Source organism: Tachyglossus aculeatus, chromosome 12 (genome assembly GCF_015852505.1).
Source record: "Tachyglossus aculeatus isolate mTacAcu1 chromosome 12, mTacAcu1.pri, whole genome shotgun sequence".
In the NCBI taxonomy this organism is placed as follows: Eukaryota; Metazoa; Chordata; class Mammalia; order Monotremata; family Tachyglossidae; genus Tachyglossus; species Tachyglossus aculeatus.
In genome coordinates this window covers 17,164,177-17,187,822 of record NC_052077.1, presented here as the reverse complement: position 1 = coordinate 17,187,822, position 23,646 = coordinate 17,164,177, and the positions used below count along the sequence as shown (strand labels likewise).

The 23,646-nt window shown below is 42.2% G+C and overlaps 1 protein-coding gene across 2 annotated transcripts; it reads left to right on the top strand.

The window, feature by feature from the left end:
* The first annotated feature begins 7,570 nt into the window (after positions 1-7,570).
* On the top strand, positions 7,571-22,558 carry LOC119935866 (glycophorin-A-like). 2 transcript variants are annotated; one of them, XM_038755417.1, is made up of 7 exons: positions 7,571-7,623; positions 12,062-12,163; positions 15,380-15,412; positions 17,375-17,457; positions 19,549-19,627; positions 21,250-21,288; positions 22,209-22,558. In XM_038755417.1, exons 1-6 carry the CDS (start codon positions 7,587-7,589, stop codon positions 21,285-21,287), a joined length of 372 nt encoding a protein of 123 aa, XP_038611345.1. In that variant the 5' UTR covers positions 7,571-7,586; the 3' UTR covers position 21,288; positions 22,209-22,558. The 2 variants fall into 2 exon arrangements, with proteins under 2 accessions (XP_038611345.1, XP_038611346.1); XM_038755418.1 differs by lacking the exon at positions 21,250-21,288 and having other exon boundaries at positions 22,209-22,245.
* The last annotated feature ends 1,088 nt before the right edge of the window (positions 22,559-23,646 follow it).

Below are 23,646 nucleotides of genomic sequence, written 5' to 3'. Positions count from 1 at the left end.
ATTTTAGGCTACTCCAGTGATGTGCTTAAAGAGGAAGCAACTGATTACAGAGGAGTGTTATTCAAATTCAGGTCTTGGGACTGCAGAGACCCAGCCATAAGTATTTTCATGTGTGCGAATGATGCCCTCCAAAGTTAGCTGCTTCCTACAATTAACCAACATAATTTATTGCCCACTGTGTGGAACATTGGAGTTGGCATATTTATCATTTTCCACATGATATTAAGAATTTATTCAAATCAATCAATGGTACTATTGAACATAAACGGTGTATATAGCACTGTACTAAGTGCTTGAGAAAGTACAATTGGACACAATCCCTCCCCATGGTAAAATAGGTTTTGTCAGCCTGCACTACAGTGAGAGTAGGAAATCATAATCATGAATGTTTGACAGCTGGGGGTGTCACCTTACAAATATTAGATGTGAGATTCTCTCCTTGGTAATTTCAATCCCATGAGCATACATTCCAGAACTCTCAATATCATTGATAGCTTTTGTTCACATATAGCCTCTCAATATTCAAATTCCTGTACAAACGTCTTTTAGCTAACAGCTATCTTGCAACAGAGTTCTTACGGTATTACCGAAAGCAATCTGTAGATTCCATTTAAACACATCTCTCCCACAGAACATGAAACAGACTTCTAATAGACGTATTTTTACATTTGTCTCCTCAGATGCAGTGGAAAATGTGACTTTTATGCTTTTCTGCATATTTACAACCTCATAAATAACACACTGATGTGAAGTGTTTTAAATAGAGCAATGTGCTACTTTAAACGAAGTAGTGAAAATATATAACGAGTTGTTTTCACTTCTTTAAAGGCTGAGATTTCCTCTGCTTACCTTTCCACTTCCCAAGCGCTTAGTACGGTGCTCTGCACACAGTAAGCTCTCAATAAATACAATTAAATGAATGAAGAAAACATTTGGTAAACTAGGTATCCTGGACACTTCAAAGTTAACAAAAATCAAAGAATGGTGAAGGGCACTGGGTGACAACAGGCGTGAATACGAAAAGGACTATGTTGACGTTCCCGGAAATTTTCAAGGTTTCCAGCTTGAAACAAAGTCCCCATTTTAGATGACATCCCAAAGGTCTAAATACTGAAAGGCCTTATGGAGTAGCATGAATTCACCTACACTCAGATCATCTTCACAGCAAGATAAGAGAGTTGCCTGATGCCAATCGTTAAATCACAGTCATTTGTATTTTTTTTTTCAAAATTGGACTCAAATTTAAAGAAAAAAACTCTTCTCAATAGAATGCCGGAGTAAATACCAGAAATCATTCATCTAAAAGAAATCAATCTTCCCGCCACGTTTAGCAGGGTTAAGAAATATGTAATTTTTATTTTCCGTCTTTCTATCTCTACTGGATTAATCTGTTTCAGAAAGACATTCTCATTGCATTTTGGCAGGCTCCTAATCTGGTTTCAGAATATTTCCTGGCTATCCCCAACCTTGGGCTCTGGAGGATTTGGTCTGCTGCATGAATTCTAAAAATGCAGAATCATTAACATGCTAAAAGGTAATGTGGTCTGTGACTCAAAAGATGCAGTCGGTGTTCTTGAATGTTCTGCTTCATTGAAGCCTACACACCCCACACATGGAACCAGTCAAGGCACACGGTTTTTTTCCTTGAAATGGTCCATGCTGTTTCACTTGAAACGGGGTGTGCTTCTGCTGGGTGTTCTGTGGTTCTGTCTCGAACAACATTGCTCAGAACTGGCATTCACAGGGTATCGGCCAAGGAGCTCTTCAGTATCAGAGGAGGAAATAAATCACATTCACAAGAAACGCCCATCTGTTTCAAATAGCTCCATAGATGGGGGACTGTCTGTTTCAGGCAGTATTTAATGTCAGAGGAAACCCATCCAAGTCACTTATTCCCGGTAGACTGGAGAAGAAAAAGGCATTAAAAACTTAAACCTCCATCATAGAGGAAGTTTGGGAATTAAAGGCGAATTTCTGTGACTCGCGAAGACAAATCAGCCCCCAATGGTCTGTACCTTTGGTGACCTCTAGTGGACAGGGATGAGATGACACCCCTAGGAGACGCTTTTCTTGGGATCATTTTTGTCATCATCATCATCAATCGTATTTATTGAGCGCTTACTATGTGCAGAGCACTGTACTAAGCGCTTGGGAAGTACAAGTTGGCAACATATAGAGACAGTCCCTACCCAACAGTGGGCTCACAGTCTAAAAGGGGGAGACAGAGAACAAAACCAAACATACTAACAAAATAAAATAAATAGAATAGATATGTACAAGTAAAATAAATAACTAGAGTAACAAATATGTACAAACATATATACATATATACAGGTCCAAAATGTCCAAAATGAGTTGCTGCCAATTAGCTCCCCTATGGACTGCAACAGTGACTATCCCTTCGTAGGGTGAGAGCCTTAAATCTGAAACTATTGCTTAGAGTTCTGACACAAATAGGATCGAAGAAAGAGCTTCTGAAATTCCCCACTGTGCTGACAGTGCTTTTTTGGTTTGTCCTGGGGGTTTTTTTCCTATCAGGACACCAAAATGGCCTTCAGTGTAACAGCTACTGCCGTGACTCCCCAGGCTTCCAATCATCTGTATACTGGACACTATTATCAATTGCCATCCATGTACAGGCACAGAGTAGTTAAGGGATTTACCCAAGGTCACGCAACTGGCGTGTAATCTAAGACCAGAGAAGCAGCGTGGCTCAGTGGAAAAGAGCCCGGGCTTTGGAGTCAGAGGTCATGGGTTCAAATCCCGGCTCTGCCAATTGTCAGCTGTGTGACTTTGGGCAAGTCACTTCACTTCTCTGGGCCTCAGTTCCCTCATCTGTAAAATGGGGATGAAGACTGTGAGCCCACCGTGGGACAACCTGATCACCTTGTAACCTCCCCAGCACTTAGAACAGTGCTTTGTACATAGTAAGCGCTTAATAAATACTATCAATATTATTGTATCTACCCTAGATCTTAATACAGTGCATGAAATATAGTAAGCGCTTCACTAAGGCCACAGTTATTATTAATAGAAATTTTAAAGCGCCCAGCCCAAGTTGGAAGTGAAGCCACTGTGAGCAGGTCTCCATGTGGGGAACTCAATAGGTCTGGAGCAAGGCGACTCTGAGAAAACACTGTACGTTCAGGGGTTTGAACAGAATTCCAGATGATGTCATATGGAATATTGCATGCAGGGAAACATAATAGTTCTCATAGTAAGCGCTTAATAAATGCCATTAAATGCCATTTTTCTTGAAGCCACCATCCAGCTTCAATGGTGCCGCCTCAGCCTGGTGTTGTGGGATTTAGTTAACAATTCCATGTTCACCTTGTCCAGACTCTTTACAACTTTAAGGACATCAAACCACATCCTGCAGGCCCTCAGGAGGCCAACTAACCCTCTCTCACTTTGTGCAGCAGTAAGACTCCAAAGGAGGGTGTGGTCAGCCATTCGGGAAGCCTCTATTCTCCCAGAGAAATGAGCTCTGTCTTTTGGGCCCCTTTATTAATGAGGGAAATGAGCGGCACACAATAAATAGGCAAGAGGAAGTAGGGAGCTCTTAGCTGTGAAAATAAATGACAAGGTTTTTAGTTTGTTCTTAAAGAAGCCTCGCTGCCCCTACCTGAACAGGTACATACACATCCTCAGTCACCTAACCTGATCGGGGGGGACAGAGGGAGGTGGGGGTGGGAGGAACAGCAGGAAGGATTTTGAGCGGATACTCCAGGAGTTTCCAGAACCATCATCTTTGCTGCAATACTAGAGAAGATGAACCTCTAGAGAACTCTCAATCACTCAGGAAGGTTACTGATGTGGAAGCTTCTGAACTTAGTACAGGGACTGATGCACGGGTGGCCTGCTACACCATGACTCCCTCAACAAATGATAGGCTTCGGGCAACCTTTCTCCATCACCTGTTAAAACATTGCTTCCCCACACCACCTCCTCTTCACGAGCAGGGCTGAACCCAAATACACTCAGGAAGCCATCCAGACAAGCCGGCTCCAAGACAGCCAATCTTAGAGGGATTTGCCAAACAGGAGGATGGCTGGCCCCAAAGTCATACTGGCTTCATGGCACCAATTTAAAGTTTCTGCATAAAATCACGGGGACCCAGTTGATTCATTCCAGTTCGGGGAGAGTTGCAGGACCCATGGGAGACAGGGGACTACCCTTTCATGATGCCTGGTTCCACTACACCCCAAGGTCGTGGAAATAGAGCAGCAGTGTGGCCTGCTGGATAGCACACCGGCCTGGGAGCCAGAGGAACCTGGGCTCTCATCCCAGCTCTGCCCCTTGTCTGCGGTGGGACATTGGGCAAGTCATTTAACTTCTCTTTGCCTCAGTTACGTCATCTGTAAAATGGTGATTAAGATTGCGAGCTCCAGGTGGGACATGGGCTGTATCCACCCTGATTATCTTGTATCTACCCCAGCGCTTAGTACAGTGCTTGGCCCACAGTAAGCATTTAAATACCATTAAAAGAAAAAAAAATAGAGAATTGTTGCCATCAGGGTATGTAAAAAGCTGCCTTCACTGTTCTATCCAATTTAGTACTCTTCAATCCAGAGAAGGGCCCCAGGTCAACGTGTCCCTTCAATTCCCATGTGTGATGGGAGATTTTTTATTCTTCTGTCCCCCAGCCACCCTTCAAGACAGAAAGGCAAGGTGGTGCTGCTGGGCAAATTGAAAGGAGAGAGGGAAGAACCGGTGGTTACTCTGCCCCTTGTCTGCTGTGTGATTTTGGGCAAGTCACTTAACTTCTCTGTGCCTCTGTCCCTAAGTAGGACAACCTGATTACCTTGTACTTAACCCAGCACTTAGAAGAGTGCTTGGCACATAGTAAGCACTTAAGTACCATCATTATTATTATTATTACTTGGGCATTCAATCATCTCTCCCCCTCCTACCTTATCTCAGTGATCTCCTACTACAACCCAGCCTGCACCTCAATCTCATTTGAACCCTTGCCCATCTCCCCTCCCAGCCTGGAGCTCCCTCCCCATCCAAACTGACGGACCACAAGTCTCCCCACCTTCAAAGAGTTATTAAAATCCCAACTCCTCCAAGGGGCCTTTCCCATCTAAGCCCTCATTTCCTCTACTCCTGCTCCTTCCTGCATCACCTATGCATTTGAATCTGTGCTCTTTATATTTATCTTTATGTTTATCCTGCCCTCAGCTACACAGCCATTATGTACATATACATAATTTATTTTGTCTGGGTCCTCATCTAGTCTGAAAGCTCCTTTTTATTTTTAATGGTACTTGCTAAGTGCTTACTATGTGCCAGGTATGTAGATACAAGTTAATCAGATTGGACACAGTCCATGTCCCATACAAGGCTCACAGTCTTGATCCCAGCACTTACAGCAGTGCTTTGCACATAGTAAGTGCTTAATAAATGCCATTATTATTATTATTATTTTACAGGTGAGGTAACTAAGGCACAGAAGTTAAGTGACTCCCCCAAGGTCACTCAGCAGATGAGTAGAAGAATTGGGATTAGAACCCAGGTCTTTCTAACTCCTAGAGGGTACGGAACATATCTGCCAACTCTGTTGTATTGAATGCTCCAAAAGCACTTAGTACTGTGCTTTACATACAGTAAGCGTTCAACAAATGCCACTGATGGATTGGGCCAGATTCCTGGGTTTTCTTCAGGAATCTCTCTGATTCTCTCTACCTGTAACTTATTTAATGTCTACCTCCCCTGCTAAGCTCCTTGAAGGCATGGATCATGATTATTATACTCTTCCAGGTGCTTAATTATAATAATAAAAATAATAATAATAATAATATTTGTTAGGTGCTTACTATGTGCCAGCCACTGGGGTGGATACAAGTAAATTAGGTTTGACACGGTCCCTGTCCCACATGGGGCTCACAGTCTCGATCCCCATTTTACAGATGAAGTAACTGAGGCACAGAGAATTTAAGTGACTTGCCCAAGGTCACACAGCAGACAAGTGATAGAGCCAGGATTAGAACCCATGACCTTCCAACTCCCAGGCCCTTGCTCTATCCATTGTGCCATGCTGCTTCTCTCTGCATAAAGTAAGCACTCAAGAAATGTTCCTAACGGGGAATTTCAAGGACTGTAGCAACCTATGCTCCGGTTGGGCCTGATGCTCAATTTCAAGAATATGCAGTCAGGAACAAGAACTCTTTAGAGTTTGTCAAGTTCGGCTTTCAGTTCTGAAGCCACAAAGCTGGTTCTGAGGGTGTGCCCCTTCTTAACACTGTCTGCCTCAGACTGCCTGCCTCAGTCTGATAAACATTTTTGGAGACTTTACGGAACTCAAAACTTTCTTGAAACTCAACTCCCCACTTATACTGGGTCCACCTGCCTTATCGAGTTATGCCAGGAGCCCGGCATGGAGTTGCTCTGACGTGTCTATAGGTAAAAGAATAGTATTACCCAACTTTCATTTTTCAGAAAAGTAGTTTGCCCTAGGGGGAAGAGCATGAGCCTGAGAGTCAGCAGACCTAGTTTCTAATCCCATTTTTGCCACCTGCCTTCTGTGCATGATTTTGGGTGAGAGACAACTTCTCTGTCAATCAAGCATTTAGAAGGGGACAATCCAAAAGGGTTGATAAGCATGTTCCCTACCCACAGCAAGGGTTTGGGTGGGAAGATAAGAAGGTCTTTTTTAGGCATATTAAACTTGAGGTGAAGGGAGGACACCCAAGTAGAGATGTCTCGAAGGCAGGAAGAAATGAGAGACTGAAGGGAGAGAGACTGTGAGCCCAGTGTTGAGTAGGGACCGTCTCTATATGTTGCCGATTTGTACTTCCCAAGTGCTTAGTACTGTGCTCTGCACCAATAAGTGCTCAATAAATTCTATTGAATGAGTGAATATTATGGATAGAGATGTAGATTTGGGTATCATCCAAATAGAGGTGGCAGCTAAAGCCATGGAAGAGAATGAGTTCTCCAAGAGAGTGGAAGTAAATGGAGAATAGAAGGGGACACAGAATGGAATCTTGAGGGACACCCACAATTAGGGGATGGGAGGCAGAGGAGGAGGAGCCCACGAAAGGAACTGAGAATGAGCGGCCAGAGAGATAGGAGGGGAACCAGGAGAGGACAGTGTCATTGAAGACAAGGTTGGGTAATGTTTCCAGGACAAGGGGGTTGTCGACAGTATTGGAGCCAGCTTAGACTGTGAGGAGGATTATGATGGAGTAGAGACCGTTGGATTTGTCTAAGAAGGAGATCACTGGTGACCTTTGAGAGGGCAGTTTCTGTGGCGTGAAGGGGACAGAAGCCAGATTGGAAGGGGTCAAGGAGAGAATTGGAGGAAAGGAACTTGAGACAGTGGATGGAGCTTTTAATGTAGCAAGCTTGTCACGTTCCAGTGTTCACAGTTCACTGGTATGAAGGCTACATTTGATATTTTTAAAAAGCGCAGGTCAACAAAAATACTGTGTGCCATTTCTCAAAAGACCTACTAATGTCTAGTGACAGATAAGCGTCCCAAAAAGCTGGAACGGCCAGATAGCGTAGACTGCTCCTGGAGGCTGCGAGTCACGGTCACACATTCTTGTTCTGGGTTTTGGAAATAAAATTAGGAGCTGAGGATGTTCGAAAGACAAGTTCTTGTGTTTCTGCTTTTGAGTAAGTAAAAGCTTTTTTCATCTTATCCTGGAGTATTGAATGTGATGCTATTACTTTAAGCTGTTCCCCAAGATTTAACCTTGAACCAAATAACTTTAAGTAAAATATGTAAATGAGTCATGCTAAAAAAACTATTAATGTAAATTACTAAGCCTTAAAAAACATATGTAATCAGCTTGCTTTCAATAATAATGCTCATCAATTCCAAATAAAATAATATACTTGGGTAAACATAATGACCTAATTATATATATATATATATATATATATATAAAATTAACTAATAGTAGCATTTGAAAAGTATGCATGTATGTATGTGTGTGTGTGTGTGTACGTACATATACACAATTGTTTCTACTATAAATTCTTTTTGTAATGAGATAAAGCACATTACAAATTGGAGGGAAAGGCTCAGAGCTTAAAAGAATGGAGTTGTTTTTGAGAGAGCCTGTTAGACAGAGTATCCTGGGCAGTGGGGAGAAGAGGGGGATTATATATTTTTTTAAAAGTGTTTGAAAATCCTCCAGTAATAATGTTAGGGGATTTTTCTTTCTCTTCATGCATTTGTTTTTGATAGGTTTGGGGAGAAACTAGCTGAATTTAAATTACAATTTTTTAATAATGCTAGCCGAGGCACCTTAATTTCTTTCGAAACAAATTTCAACAAGTGAGCCAACTGTGCCGCCAACCAGTCCATTCACCATCATCATCATCATCCTCATCAATGGCATTTATTGAGTGCTTACTAGGTATAGAGCACTGTACTAAGAGCTTGGGAGAGTACAGTACAGAGTTGGCAGACACATTCCCTGCCCAGTGAGTTTACAGCCTAGAGGGGAAAACAAACAATATAAATAATGTATGATATATAATTTAAAGATCTGTTCATAAGTACTGTGGGGTTGAGGATGGAGTGAATATCAAATGCCCAAAGGTCACAGATCCAAGTGCATGAACAATACAGAGGGGAGAAGGAATCAGGGAAAAGAGCTTAATCAGGAAAAGTTTCTTCAGGAGATTTGACCTGAACAATGCTTTGAAGGTGGAGAGCGTGGTAGTCTGGCATATATGGAGGGTGAGAACGTCCCAGGGTTTGGGAAGAACATGGGATAGACAAGATCAGGACTCAGTGAGTTAAGTTGGTGTTATAGGGCTGCAGTAGTAGATCAGTGAAGACAGGTAGGAGGGGGTGAGCTGATTGAGTGTTTCAAATCGATGATGAAGGAGGTTTTTTTTTTTTGATATGGAAGTGAAGGGACAGAGAAGTGAATGCTTACTGCATGAAGAGCATTGTATTATGACCTTGGGAGAGTACAATACAATTAGTAATTAGTAGTGAAACTAGCAAGGCAAATGAAGCAGCTAAGGAAGAGGTGCAAAGGAGATTCATTCAATCAAATTTATTGAGCGCTTACTGGATGCAGATCACTGTACTAAGCACTTGGAAAGTACAATTTGGCAACAAATAGAGACAAACCCTGCCCAGCAATGGGCTCACAGTCTAGAAGAAATGATGGTATTTGTTAAACACTTACTATGTACCAAGCACTGTTCTAGCACTGGGGTAGATACAAAGTAATCAGGTTGTCCTACATGGGGCTCAGAGTTGTAATCCAGATGAGGTGACTGAGGCACAGGGAAGTGAAGTGACTTGCCCAAAGTCACACAGCTGATAAGTGGCAGAGGCAAGATTAGAACCCATGACCTTTGACTCCCAAGCCTGTGCTCTTGCCACTGAGCCAAGCTGCTTCTCATATAATATGGATAATCTGGATTGACCACATTGCCGAGTCCATGCTAAAAACAATAGAAGGCATTGTGGTATTTGTTAAGTGATTACTATGAGCCAAGCGCTGTACTAAGTGAGAAGCAGTGTGGCTCAGTGGAAAGAGCATGGGCTGGGGGGCCAGAGGTCATGAGTTCTAATCCCAGCTCCGCCACTTGTCAGCTGTGTGACCTTGGGCAAGTCACTTCACTTCTCTGGGCCTCAGTTCCCTCATCTGTAAAATGGGGATGAAGACTGTGAGCCCCACATGGGATAACCTGATTACCTTGTATCTACCCCAGCGCTTAGAACAGTGCTTGGCACATAGTAAGTGCTTAATACCAACATTATTATTATTATTATTAAGTGCTGGGATAGATACAAGGTACTGAGATCTGACACAGTCCCATTACCACATGGGGTTCACAGGAGAACAGGTATTTAATCCCCAATTTATAGATGAGGAAACTGAGGCATAGAGAAGGTAAGTGATTTGCCTGAGGTCAGCCAACAGCAAGAGGCAGAATCAAATCCCCTGACAACCCGGATAGAGCTCTTTCCACTGGGCTCCTCTGCTTCTCATGTCCTTCATTTCAACAGAGGCTATGAAAGGGCAATAGCAGTGATTTTTAATGATCTCTTCCTGGTGTCTGCAGCACAGACTCTGTCAGACCATTCCATAGGCAGTGCAGGAGGAAAGAATTCCTTCAGAACATCATTGGAAACTTTGTCAGAATACACTTCTAATTCATCGATCCATCTCCAAACCCAACAGGCTACAAGCCCCACCAAAAGTCTTCAAGAGTTATGCAAGAGCCTTTGCATGTTAATTTCTCTAGTCCAGAGGCATGTAAAAACACCACATCGGGGTGATTATGAATCAATTTGTTCAATTCATTCAATCGGACTTAGTACTGTATGCAGAGCACTGTTCTCAGTGCTTGGAAGCTTATAATATAACAAGAAACTGTCACATTCATATTCCCCGCCCAAAACAAGCCTAGAATTTAGAGCAGAGGAGACAGGCATTAATGTAAATAAATAAATTACAGATACCTACGTAAGTACTGTGGGGTTAGGAGGGGTGGATGAACAAAGGAAGCAAGTCAGGGTGACATAAAAAGGAGTGGGAGAAGAGGAAAGGCAGGGTTAAGGAATGTCTCTTGGAGGAGATAAGGATATATGTATTCATGTGAGTTTGCAAATATATTCAGTTGCCACATACCTCTGTCTGGTATTTATGGGGGCCATCAATGGCCACTCCAGCTCCCTCACTGGCTGGATTTCAAAGTTCTTTCTCCCTGCACTTGTCACCCCTCAAATGTGGTCAGAATCTAAAATCAAAGATGAAAGCCCAGAGTATGAGGGGAAAGCAATGGGTCCTAGTGCAAAGAGCACGAGACTGGGGATTTTTGAGTGCATGCTATATGTGCGGAGCACTGTGCTACACACTTGGAAAAGTACAATGCAACCAAGTTAATGAGATGCAACAAGTTCACCCCATCAATACCATTGGTCTAATCCCAGCTCCACCTGTTATGCATCCTTGGACAATCAATTAACTTTTCTGCATCTCAGCTGTTATATAGGGATTAAGTACCTGTTCTCCCTCCCATGAGCCCCACGTGGGACAGGGACTGCATCCAATCAGATAGTCTGGTATCTATCCAAGCATTTGGCATATTGAGCTTACCAAAAGCCACAATTATTATTTTAATTAAGAAAAAAAAATCCTAGCGGGAATTTATTCACTTGGGTTTACAAATGTATTCAGTACCATCATTTGCACTTTATAAAACAGATGCAGAATTTCAGGCTAACCCTGTAAGTCTTCCCACTACTAGTCTAAAGGAATTAGTTTCAGGCTATTTTCACCATTCATTCATTCAGTCGTATTTATTGAGTGCTTATTGTGTGCAGAGCACTGTATTAAGCGTTTGACAAGTACAAGTTGGCAACATATAGTGACGGTCCCTACCCAACAGTGGGCTCACAGTCTAGAAGGGGGAGACAGAGAAGAAAACAAAACATATTAACAAAATAAAATAAATAGAAGAAACATGTACAAATAAAATATATAAATCGTGTAATAAATACGTACAAACATGTATACAGGTGCTATGGGGAGGGAAAGGAGGTAAGGCGGGGGGTGGGGGGGGGGCTCAGTCTGGGAAGGCCTCCTGGAGGAGGTGAGCTCTCAGTAGGGCCTTGAAGGGAGGAAGAGAGCGAGCTTGGTGGATGTGCGGAGGGAGGACATTCCAGGCCGGGGGAGGATGTGGGCCGGGGGTTGATGGCGGGACAGGCGAGAATGAAGCACGGTGAGGAGATTAGCGGCAGAGGAGCGGAGGGTGAGGGCTGGGCTGGAGAAGGAGAGAAGGGAGGTGAGGTTGGAGGGGGCGAGGTGATGGAGAGCCTTGAAGCCCAGGGTGAGGAGTTTTTGCCTGATCGTATTTAAGTATCTACTACAAGCAAAATGGTGTAGTAAGCACCATAAAAAAAATACACTGTTAAAATTAGGCAGCCCTACCTCATGCGGTGCTCATGGATCTTTTTTCTTTCATTAATATTCCCTTTAGTTTGGTTTCTAGTGTGGCCCAGTACGGTTTCAGCTGCATGCAGAATGGCACCTTGTGACACCTTTTTTGATCACCTTCCCCCCCATCTTTTTCCTAGGGCTTGTATCCACCCTTGCACAATCGACAATCCCACCTACTAGTCAGACAACTGATGAAACAAAGACCCTGTCTGGAACCCCACCTACTCATGCACCTAGAGGTTTGATTTTCTCTACCCCTTGTTTGTGAATGATCTATTATGCTGAACTATCAGCCAAACTGCTTAGAAAGAGCAGTAATCCTAGCAACATGTTGCCTTCCAAATCCTTGCGACTCTCAGAAAACTGCCTTTCAAACTGTGCTTTCTTCTCTCATCTCCTTCTTGGATTCCTCCTGTGCACTTGCCCTTGGAAAATTTCCATGTCTTCCTGTCTCCCAAAACTACTCTCCCTCTTGTTCCTGACATCCAACATATGTACACTTTTTTTCCCTGTGTTGGCTGCTATAGCTAATTAAAAACTAAAACTAAGGGAAACAGCATGGCCCAGTTGATAGAGCATGGACCTGGGCATCAGAAGGACCTGGGTTCTAATCCCAGCTCCATCGCTTATCTGCTGTGTGACCTTGGGCAAGCCCCTTCACTTTCCTGTGCCTCAGTTCCCTCATCTGTAAAATGAGAATTAAGACTGTGATCCCCACGAGAGACAGGGATTGTGTCCAACCTCACTAAGTTATATCTACCCAAGTGCTTAGTACAGTGCCTGGCACATAGTAAGCACTTAAATGCCATAAAAAACTTATGCAGGTGGAGGTGTGTGTGCATGATAGAGACACACAAAAATAGACACACACTATCAATATATGTATTTGTGGGAGGAGGTTTGCTCAATAAATGGGAAGATACAGATCTTTCCACTGGAATTCCAGGAGAGAACTCCCAAGACATCACTAACAAGGTCTACTGGCACCTAAATTCCTCTGCCTCTCTCCCAGTATTGAGATTAAAGCCTCCATGGCTTAAGCCTTCATTCCCAAGCCTTTTGTAAATACTTTATTATTATGATATTTGTTATGGTATTTGTTGAGTGCTTACATAGTGTCAAACACTTTTCTAAGCACTAGGACAGATATAAGTTAATCAGGTCAGACACAGTCCCCGTCCCACACAAGACTCCCAGTTTAGAAGATGGGGAGAACAAGTATTGAATCCCCATTTTACAGATGAGAAAACTGAGGCACAAAGATGTTGTGTCTTGCCCAAGATCACACAGCAGGCAGGTGGTGGGACTGGGATTAGAATCCAGGTCCTCTGACTCCCAGCCAAAGCTCCTCCCACTAGGCCTCCCCCCTGCCTTATAGAAATAGTGCACACAGGAGTCAAACTCAAAGCCATGTCTGAACACTTCATCGTCTCCACTGGAGTCAAGTACTACTAAAGGGCTCTAGTTCTAGCGAGTGTTGTGGCCTGCTTGTGCTTTTTTAATACAAAAGCTATGACTGGATGATCACTTCATCTGGGTACCCCACAACACAAGTTCTAGATGCAAAGAACCCCAGAAGATGATGAGATTGAATGGAAGTTTTGCCCTCCAGTTAGGGGGAATTTTCAGGGCACAGGCCACAAGAGCATATAAAAGAGATTCAACAGGGAGATGTGGTAGAATGTAGTTATTTTCCTTCATGTTTAACGTATGACTATCAGTGAGGGTGGGTGAGGGTGACAGAGGAGGCCAATGCATAACCAGGCCCTAGGTCCCACAGGAAAAAAACCCTTTGATTTGTGGCTATAGCTGCCATATCTAACATCTGGCTTTGTTCCTGCCCTGGCTCCTTCACTCATGGGTTCACTGCCACCTTGGCTGTAGAGTTGCCTCCCCGTACCTGCTTTCTGTGCCCTTGGCCAGTCTACTCCCTTTCATGTCCTCACCACAGCTGTCCAAATCCAGAGCATATCATTTGAGGTAGCAGAGATGCTTCGGATGGCAAACGCCTCACGGACAGCACACTCCTGCAACCCCTTGTTAATGCTCACAAGAAGTTTACATCAGGCAAATATGTCTTGGGCTCCTGTTTGTCAATCTTCTACATCCTCTCAAAATGGTTGATGAAAGCGGTTGCATGGCTGCTTGAAAATTTCAGACAGGGACTTGAATAGGCCTTTGGTCGGATCTTTTTAACAATCTACCTCTCTTGGTAGGGAGTTGGGATTTTTATACACATAGGTGTTTTAACATGTATGTAAATGTGTATACAGCCGGTGCTCACCAACGAAGCATGTTGATGGTACTCAATGTGGACAGGGAAGGTGTCTCAACAACTCTGTACTTTCCCAAGAGCTTAGTACAGTGCTCTGCATAAAGTAAGAACTCAATAAATACTGTTGATGAAGACAGTGGCAATTCAGGAGAGTTAACCCTTGATGTAAAAACAACACTCACTTCTACAAGGCAGTAGTCATGAGTGGGAGGGATGCTGAAAGACCATGAATTCAGTAAAACCAGAATAAAAAGAGGAGGAAGCTTCCCTATGGGATCAGATCAAAGTCCTAGGGCAAGAGGCTATGGTGGTAGGGAAGGTGACTTTGGTGGTTAAGTGAGCTCCAGAAGGGGATGTCCAGATCCTGAGGGTCTAATACTATTTTGTTGAGCACTGTACTGCAACTGGGAGAGTACAACAGAGTTGGAAAACATTAGCCCGGCCCTGAAGGAACTTAGCATCTACTGAGGGAGGGCATTTGGTGGGGAAACTGCCCCTCTTAGAGCTCCTTTGCTCAGCAGCTTGCCCTCCGTCACCATCAATGGCATTTGTTCAGCACCTTCTAAGTGGGAACCACCGAACTCGGCACTTTGGAGAGTACAACAGAAATCTGACATGTGATCATTGCCCTCCAGAAATGTGTAACCCAATGGATGAACAGATAGACAAAAAATTATCTATAAATAGTAGAAGAAGGAGAAAGACCTCTATAGCAGGAAATAGTACAAATTTTATAATTACAAGTAGTGGTATTTGTTAAGTGCTTATTATGTGCCAAGCACTATACTAAGTGCTGGGGTAGATACAAGGTAATCAGGCTCCACATGGGGCTCACAACTGAAGTAGGAGGGAGATGAGGTATTGGATCCCTGATTTTCAGATGACTGAACTGAGACACAGAGAAGTCAAGGGACTTGCCAAAGTCACACAGCAGGTATGTGGCTGTGCCGGGATTGAAACCCACGTCCTCTGACTTCCAGTCCCATGCTCTTTCCATTAAGACATGCTGCTTCCCATGATCTAGTAGAAATAAAGGTATTTATTAAGTACCTACCATGTGGAGAGCATTGTACTAAGAGTAACATTCTTCCCTTTTCTTTAACTGGAACAGATCTGAACTATTCTAATTACAAAGAGTAACATTCTTCTAACTCTGTCCTTTCCCCCCCCCCATCAACAGGGCCTGAAATGGACCACGTGTTCACAGGACCAGGTATGCCAACAGTTTCATGTAGACTTTCCAACCTTGCAAACAACCTCCCTTTTCTTTGTTCCCTAGGTTGTCTTTGTTGTTGCTAATTTTAAAGAACAGAAATTGTACAGTATGCTATTTACATGCCTTAAAGTAGTAACTTCCTGATTGGCCATGGAGTAACTTTAAAGTAGGAATAATTTCCTAAGGCCCCTTGAGTCCGATGGTTATTTGGGTTCTGGGGCAGAGTCAGAATTCCGTATTCCTTGCTGATATTCAGGGACAACATTCTATCTCAGTAGGCTCCTCCTATTCCCCCGTTGAGGCTGGGTTTATAGTACACCAAGAGGAGGATTGTCAATTTTCTCATCAATTCGCTGATTTAGGAGGGCTAATGAGATAGTTTCAAAAACCACTCCCTTGGGGCTAAAATTTGCAAAGCTCAGCAGTTTTCTTGGAGCAAATTAAAATAATCTAGAACTCTTCACTTGGTTCACCTAGTCTTGGGCTGAGCCAATGTAAGTCAGGTCTAATGTGGACAACTGTGGTTTTTCTAAGTACACTATTCTAAAAAAAGATTTGGTAACACTGCCATATGAAGCAATCCCAAAATGCTGAGTGCCTATCAATAAATCGGTGGTATTTATACTGAACAATGCTGTCTCTGTCTAGTGTTTCTCCAATGCTATATAAATACCATAAAATGTAAGAAGGACCTCATCCCAAGCACCAATTCCACTCCTGCTCTAGGAACTCTGGTATCATCATATTTCCCTTATTGTCAGAGTATCTCAGACTTGGTGTCTCCCTTTCCAACGTTGTGTTACAAATCTGGGACCTCAGCTTGCTGCCGGGCTGGGTGACCTAGGGCCATTCCCAGAGTCTAAGAGCAGCAGTAGAGTGGAGGGAGGTGGGGGGACAGGGAAGGGATAGGGGAAGGAAGGAGAGAAGGAGGGGAGAGACGACAGAAACGTCAGCACCTCTAGACATGATCTGTCATTGTAAATGCCCGGAACAATCAGGAAATATGCATGAAGGAATCAACCCGTGGCCACCTGCCTCACCTCCAGGAGCCCAAGATGGGCAAAGCTCAATTGCTTTAAGAAATCTTATTGCTCCCTAGTTTGGATTGGGTTGAGAAATCTTGAAAAAAAAAAAAAAAAACACACAAACCAGGATAGCTAAAATGATTATACTGTAGGAACAAACTGCCAAGACACTTCTAAAGTGTTTCCTACTGCCCTGCATTGTAGACATAGCCATTTCTGCCTGATTCATTAATGGAATATCTCTCCTAGCTCAAAGCACATGAAAAATACTTAGATGCACCAATAGTAATAATAATAATATTATCAGTGGGCGTTCCCTCAATGAAGATACAGAGGAGCTCAATTGCTTTAAGAAACCTTATTGCTCCCTAGTTTGGATTGGGTTGAGAAGTCTTGAAAAAAAAAACAAAAAAAACCACACAAACCAGGATAGCTAAAATGATTATACTGTAGGAACAAACTGCCAAGACACTTCTAAACTGTTTCCGACTGCCTCGCATTGTAGACATGGCCATTTCTGCCTGATTCATTAATGGAATATCTCTCCTAGCTCAAAGCAAATGAAAAATACTTAGATGCACCAACAATAATAATAATAATATTATCAGTGGGAGTTCCCTCATAATGGAGATACAGAGGGGGCTTTAGAATTGCATGGTTACTCCGTTTCACTCCTATAATATGAAGATTCCATTCTGCGTTGACAAAATTGCCGACTATTACCTATAGAATTTTAACATTTGAACAATATATTATAAGAAGAAGAATCAACTGGGCAGTTTAAGCATTTAAAATTGGAATGTGATTCTTTTAATGTCCTTTTAAAGGAAATCATGAAGTGCTCATGTACTGAACCTGTTCTAGCACGGCTCTGCAGTTCCAATCATTTCACTTCTCTGCAACTCATCCTGTGCTCTGTGTGCTTTCTCTTTAGTGACAGCAGTCGTTATTTATGCTGTGGTATGTGGTATCATCGGTGTCATCCTCCTCATTGCTTTTGTCATAAAAGTGGTGAAGGTAAGACTGCAACTTTTAGTAGGGTATGATACCTTAGTAGGGTATGAGATATTCTCCCAAAGTCACATTTCCAGTTGAAATGTCATAGCTCAATGAACAAGAAACACAGACCATCCCCTGCACACCCACTTTCTACCTCCCCTTCCATGTGCTTCTGAGGAAAGTTCATTCATTCAATCATATTTATTGAGCACTTACTGTGTGCAGAGCACTGTACTAAGCGCTTGGGAAGTACAAGTTGGCAATATATATAGTCTCTACCCAACAACGGGCTCACAGTCTAGAAGGGGAAGACAGACAACAAATAAAACATGTGGACAGGTGTCAAGTCATCAGAATAAGTAGAAATAAAGCTAGATACACATCATTAAAATAAATAGAATAGTAAATATGTACAAGTAAAATAGAGTAATAAATCTGTACAGACATATATACAGGTGCTGTGGGGAGGGGAAGGAGGTAGGGTGGGGGGGGATGGGGAGCAGGAGAGGAAAAAGGGGGCTCAGTCTGGGAAGGCCTCCTGGAGGAGACAAGCTCTCAGTAAGGCTTTGAAGGGAGGAAGAGAGCTAGCTTGGCGGATGTGTGGAGGGAGGGTATTCCAGGCCAGCAGGAGGATGTGGGCCAGGGGTCGATGGCGGGACAGGTGAGAACGAGGTACAGTGAGGAAAGTTGGACACACACACCCACACCTGCTACGCCAATTATGTTCACACAATGGCTAGGAGTAAAGCCTCCTCCATTTCGTCTAAATACTGAGGCCTACAGGCAACCACAAGCTCTCTCTCTGTAGCCCAGACCTATTTTGTACTTATTTTCATATGCTACTGCTACTCCACATACCCATTTAGTGCCATGCAAAATAAACCAGGGATGTTTCTATGAGATTATAATTCTTTTTGCTGCTCTAATACAAAGATGAACCCACTGCAGAATAAAAACCTGAACATAAATATGAAAAATCACACCTAGACCTATCCTGGCTTTTTCACGGAATTCTTCAGGTTTCAACGGCTTCAGGTGTCTTGGCAGGACTGTGGTGGGGGTGGGGATGAGGCAAAGAGAAGAGGAACTATTATAGTGTTTATTAAGCACTTACTTTGTGTAAACCCCTGTTACAAGCACTGGGGAAGTAAAAGTTAATCAGGTTGGACACATTCCTAGCCCGCAATCTAAGAAGGAGGGAGAATCTGTGTTTAGTCCCCATTTTACAGATGAGGAAACTGATCCAAAGGGACATTGAGTGACTTGCCCAATTAATTATTAATGATGGTATTTGTTAAGCACTTACTATGTGCCAAGCACTGTTCTAAGCACTGGGGGAGATACAAGGTAATCAGGTTGTCCCACGTGGGGCTCACAGTCTTAATCCCCATTTTCCAGATGAAGTGAGGCACAGAGAAGTTAAGTGACTTGTCCAAAGTCACACAGCTGGCAAGTAAACTCCTTGGGGTCAGGGAATGTGTCTACCAACTCTGTTGTACTGTACTCTCCCAAGCACTTAGTACAGTGCTCTGCATTCAGTAAGCACTCAATAAATTTTACCGATTAATAAGAACCTGGACTCTTGATTCCCAGGATTGCAGTCTTTTCACTAGACTATGCTGCTCCTTGGATGACAAGAAATCCATGACCTTCACTATATTGTGGTACCATTATCAGAGACAGAATACTAGACTCAACGGACCACTGGACTGACCAGTAATAATATTGCTTATGTTCTCAATGTTGCAATTATTTAATTATTTCTTCAGTTCCAATATCCACTTAATTCCTAAGTTATTTCAGTGAGTAGCCACTGTTTTTGATAATAATTGGTCATCACATTGCCTATGTTTCCATTATTTAAGCATTGCTTAGGACTCCATATGCAAACAGAAAACAGGATCTGTCAAAGATTAAAAAATAAAATTAACACTTATTGAGTATGTAGCAGGCATATTTGGCTTTATGACCATTGGTGGTAGAACACTATTTAAGGTAACAGAAAGCAAAAGGCCTAAGCAATGCAAGCTTCTATTTTTGTCAATTATGTTCCAAGGACTTAAATCCCAAGGACTAGTGGTAATACCATTTTTCTGTTTTCATTGGCAGAAAAAATCCTTCAATGTCCAGCCCACAACCTCAGGGGACCCAGGCTCTCCTTTAAATTCTGTTGAATCACAAAATCCAGGTAAGGGAATGGACTCCGCTATTTCCTTCTGCCGGTGGGAAAAGGTAGTAGTGAGTATTTTGTGTTACTGCTGGATCATTACTAGTGACCCAGAAACCCCATTATTGAGAAGCATTGGCCTATCTGTGATCAAAAATATCTATACACATTTGTGGCCTTTTTGTCCTAAAGGGATGGACTTTAAAAGGCCTCTATTAAGGAGAAAGAGGAAAAAAAATTCAAAGTAGTCTGCACTGAGCAAGGTGAATTACTGGAAAGGATTTAGTAGATTATCCATTCCTGATTAGAATCTCCTGCAGAGAGCACCAGATTGTAAAATCATTTCTTGACTGTAAGCTCATTGTGGGCAGGGAATGTATCTATTGTATTGTGCTCTCCCAAGTGCTTTCTACAGTACTTTGCACATAATAAATGCTCAATAAATGTGACTGACAGAAGGGATAACGCTTTGGAAATAGGGTGGCCATCAGCAGTGGTAAAGAATGGTGGTTACCCCTTTCCTGACCCAGAGGCAACAAATGCAGGTTACATTACTTGGGTTAAGTAATGTAATAGCAGCAAAAAGACACACGAGAAGGTTTTTTATGGATATCCGTAGCTTTCAGAGTCCAGGCCGGCTGATGGGGCCAGGAGGGGAGTGGTGGTCCTGGGAAGCAGCTGTCAATTAAGCTGTGTCCGGGCAGCCTAGGGGTTTGCCCATGTCTGCAAACTGCATGGCAAAAATGTAGGCTTAAACAAACAGCTTCCGGCCAGAGCTGAAGCCTGCCAGCAAAATTCTGGTTTAGTTTCAGCAAAAAGGGGCTCCTGGGCACAGTCATATCAGTAGGGTACTTGTGGATTCGGGATCCTTTCCAAAAAACTGCAGGTTTTAGCATTAACAGACAGTCACATGTCAGTTCCAAGAAAGCAAACACCTAGGCTAGGAGAACTAAGTATAGGGAAGGAGAGAAAATTTTTGTTTGCTTGTTTTAAAGAGCTATTCTCCAGCCATTCCCAAACAAGCCGTTCAGAAACAGTTCCAGGTTCCGGAATACAAAAGTCTATACACTTGCTTTGCTGGCCTTCCTACAGTAAACCCAGCCACTTCCTTTCCCTCTCATCCCCACCTCCTGCTTCTCTCCCATTATTTCCACCAAGAAGGCACATCACCTGCCCACACCCTGTATACTATACATCAATAGTATGCACTGAGCACATGTGAACAGAACCCTGTACTAAGGACTTAGGCAAGGATCAGAAGTAGTAGGCATGACCCCTGCTCTCAAGGCCTAGACTGCAGCAAACACACCCATGTAAACCAATTCCCGTGTATCTACACACGGGAATCTACACACACAGAAAATAGAAGAGAGACATTTTAAATTTATTTTCAGCCTACTGCCTTACACTGTTAGCCCTATGGGACACGGACTGCGTCTGATCTGAGTATCCTCTATCCACCTCAAGTTCTCAGTGCAATGTTTAGAACTGAATAACTACTTAATACCATTATTAATATTATTATTACTGCCTCATTTTCATTTAGCTCACAGCCAATTTCTAAAGGTCTGGTCCTTATTCTTTAGTGCTTTTAGCAGATGGTTCAATGCATGTTTTCATATTTCATCTCCTCTCTATCCTAGGCGGCGCATATTTGGTGTCTGACCACCTCTCTGACTAGGGTGAGGTTATTCAATCCCTCCCTGCCTCATTTACGCACTCAAATTTAATGAGATCATCCTGATTTAGGAATTCAGTCAAAAAATGAAACAGAGGAACAAGCAAAGCCCTGTTCAATCAGGTTCCATGATTGAATCTCAGGGCAAACCCCACCAGTTGCTACCCCTACAGAAGGCCTAGGACAATGAGAGGCAAGATCCAGTCCACAGGCTGCAGACAGCCCAGAAAGAGGTTCATTCTCCAGCCAAATCCAACAGAAGTGACTAATTTAATTTGTAGTGGTGTCTATCAGTCATATTTATTGAGTGCTTCCTATGTGCAGCACCCTGTATGAAGCAGTCCCAGAAATTGGTAAAAATCATCCCCGCCCACGAGGGGATAATGTTTCAAGCATCAAGTCTTGTTTCAAGCATTTACCACTTATTTCTCTAATGCTTTATATTAGTGGTCATTATCACCTTACAGGGAATCTATTTGCAATAGCCTAAAGTCAATCTCCTGTTAAAAAAAACAAACCCAAAACTTTAATAATGACAATTGGGTCTCTTTGCAGTGCTAATGAGCTACTGATGACAGTATTGGCAACTGAGCATGGCTTTTATTTTGCTGTAAAAATCATAGAAATCATTCCTGGAAGAGTCCCATTACTAATCTAGAGCTGCATTATATAACTATATTCCCCAATTCTTCCATTATATTATTTTATAGAATGATTTGGATAATCACATTCTAGTGGTACTATTCCAACTGTAAAATTTTGTTACATTCCCCAAATTCTACAACAAGGCACAGCTCTGGAGATCACTATAGAGGAGAGCTTTGTAGCAGCATGGAAGAAGCGAAAGTATAAAAAAAAAACTTTGTCCATTATCCTTATTAATCTAAGATTCATAATATTATTGTATTTTTCCATTTTTTCCAGAAAAGTAAATGACAAATGATGCTTCAATAAATATCCATGGAAGAACTCACCTAAGATAATGTAGCTGATTCTGTTGGAAATTTGGAAGACTATCTAAAAAAGTTTGGTGTTTACTTGACCCCAAGGGATACATGATTTGCTTCATCTGAGAGACAATTGGACCTGTCCTTTATAGCTGAGTGTCTGTTTGATCTTTGTATTATTTAGAGAATGCATAGCCTATCTTGTTAAAAAAAAAATGAATTTAAGTGTTAGTGTATCGACTCTCATAATGCAGTGCTATTCTAGGGGGCAATGGTGGGAAGGTAAGGGTAAAACTACAGCATAATCATAATGATGCGTAGCTACTGAGGGTCACAAATGTACCTTTTTTTAATGTCCTCTTAAAAATTGGTAAAACTATGTGATTTATTTCCTATCACCTTCTAATGATGAGAAATCCCATGAATGCCCACATTGGGGAAAGTCCCGTGGAAACTTCAGTTTCTGCATTCCTTGTTCTAAAGACATATAAAATCTCAACTTTAACCTGGTGTTACATTAACAGATATATTTACTCATTCTCTATTTTAAATGAAATAAAATAGAACAGCAATAAAATACCAAAGGAATCTGGTCAAGAAATACAGCTGCATGATTCTACTGAACGAATCACATTAATGGCCCTAGAATGAAATTTAAAATTATATTTTTTTCTGGATTAAACAAATGAGAAAAGTTTGGGGTACAGAGAGCCTTAGAGTACACCCCAGAATATAACAAATACCTGTAGCAGAGGGTGGAGGGAGGATTGGATGTCAGAGGAGGTTACTTCAGATGCTCCAGCTAGCTTATAACCACACAGTTTTCCTCGAATGGGAACTTGGTCATTTTTGATATATTTAAAATTATTCACAAATATTTTTCTTAGGTACTATGATTGCTAGGAATCCTTGTATAGGGACTACTTCTGATATATTAAAAATTATTCACAAATATTTTTCTTGGGTACTATGGTAGCTAGGAATCCTTGTATAGGGATTATTTCTGATATATTAAAAATTATTCACAAATATTTTTCTTAGGTACTATGGTAGCTAGGAATCCTTGTATAGGGATTATTTCTGATATATTAAAAATTATTCACACATTTTTCTTAGGTACTATGGTAGCTAGGAGTTCTTGTATAGGGATTATGTCTTATTTCAAATAATTAAGTTTTATGCTTCAAGGGTATCAGCATGCAACTAAGAGGGAGGGTAATTGCCTATTTTATTAGTTGAGCTTGGCTAAGGGATGATGTTTAGACTATTATTACAGGGCTCACAGTAGGTATATTGTGCTCTTTCATTATTATGATTTACCTCAATTGAAAAATAGAGAATCTTAGCGGGCAGTGGGGGAATGTCTCTCACCCCTTGGCCTTGGCAAATCCTTACTGTCTTTCCTAGATCTTCCT

Coding starts and splice junctions, on each gene's coding strand:
- LOC119935866 (XM_038755417.1), top strand. CDS start 7,587: ATGTTCGAAAGACAAGTTCTTGTGTTTCTGCTTTTGA. Junction 12,164..15,379: donor ACCTACTCATGCACCTAGAG/GTTTGATTTTCT, acceptor CCCCATCAACAG/GGCCTGAAATGGACCACGTG. Junction 15,413..17,374: donor CCACGTGTTCACAGGACCAG/GTATGCCAACAG, acceptor CTTTCTCTTTAG/TGACAGCAGTCGTTATTTAT.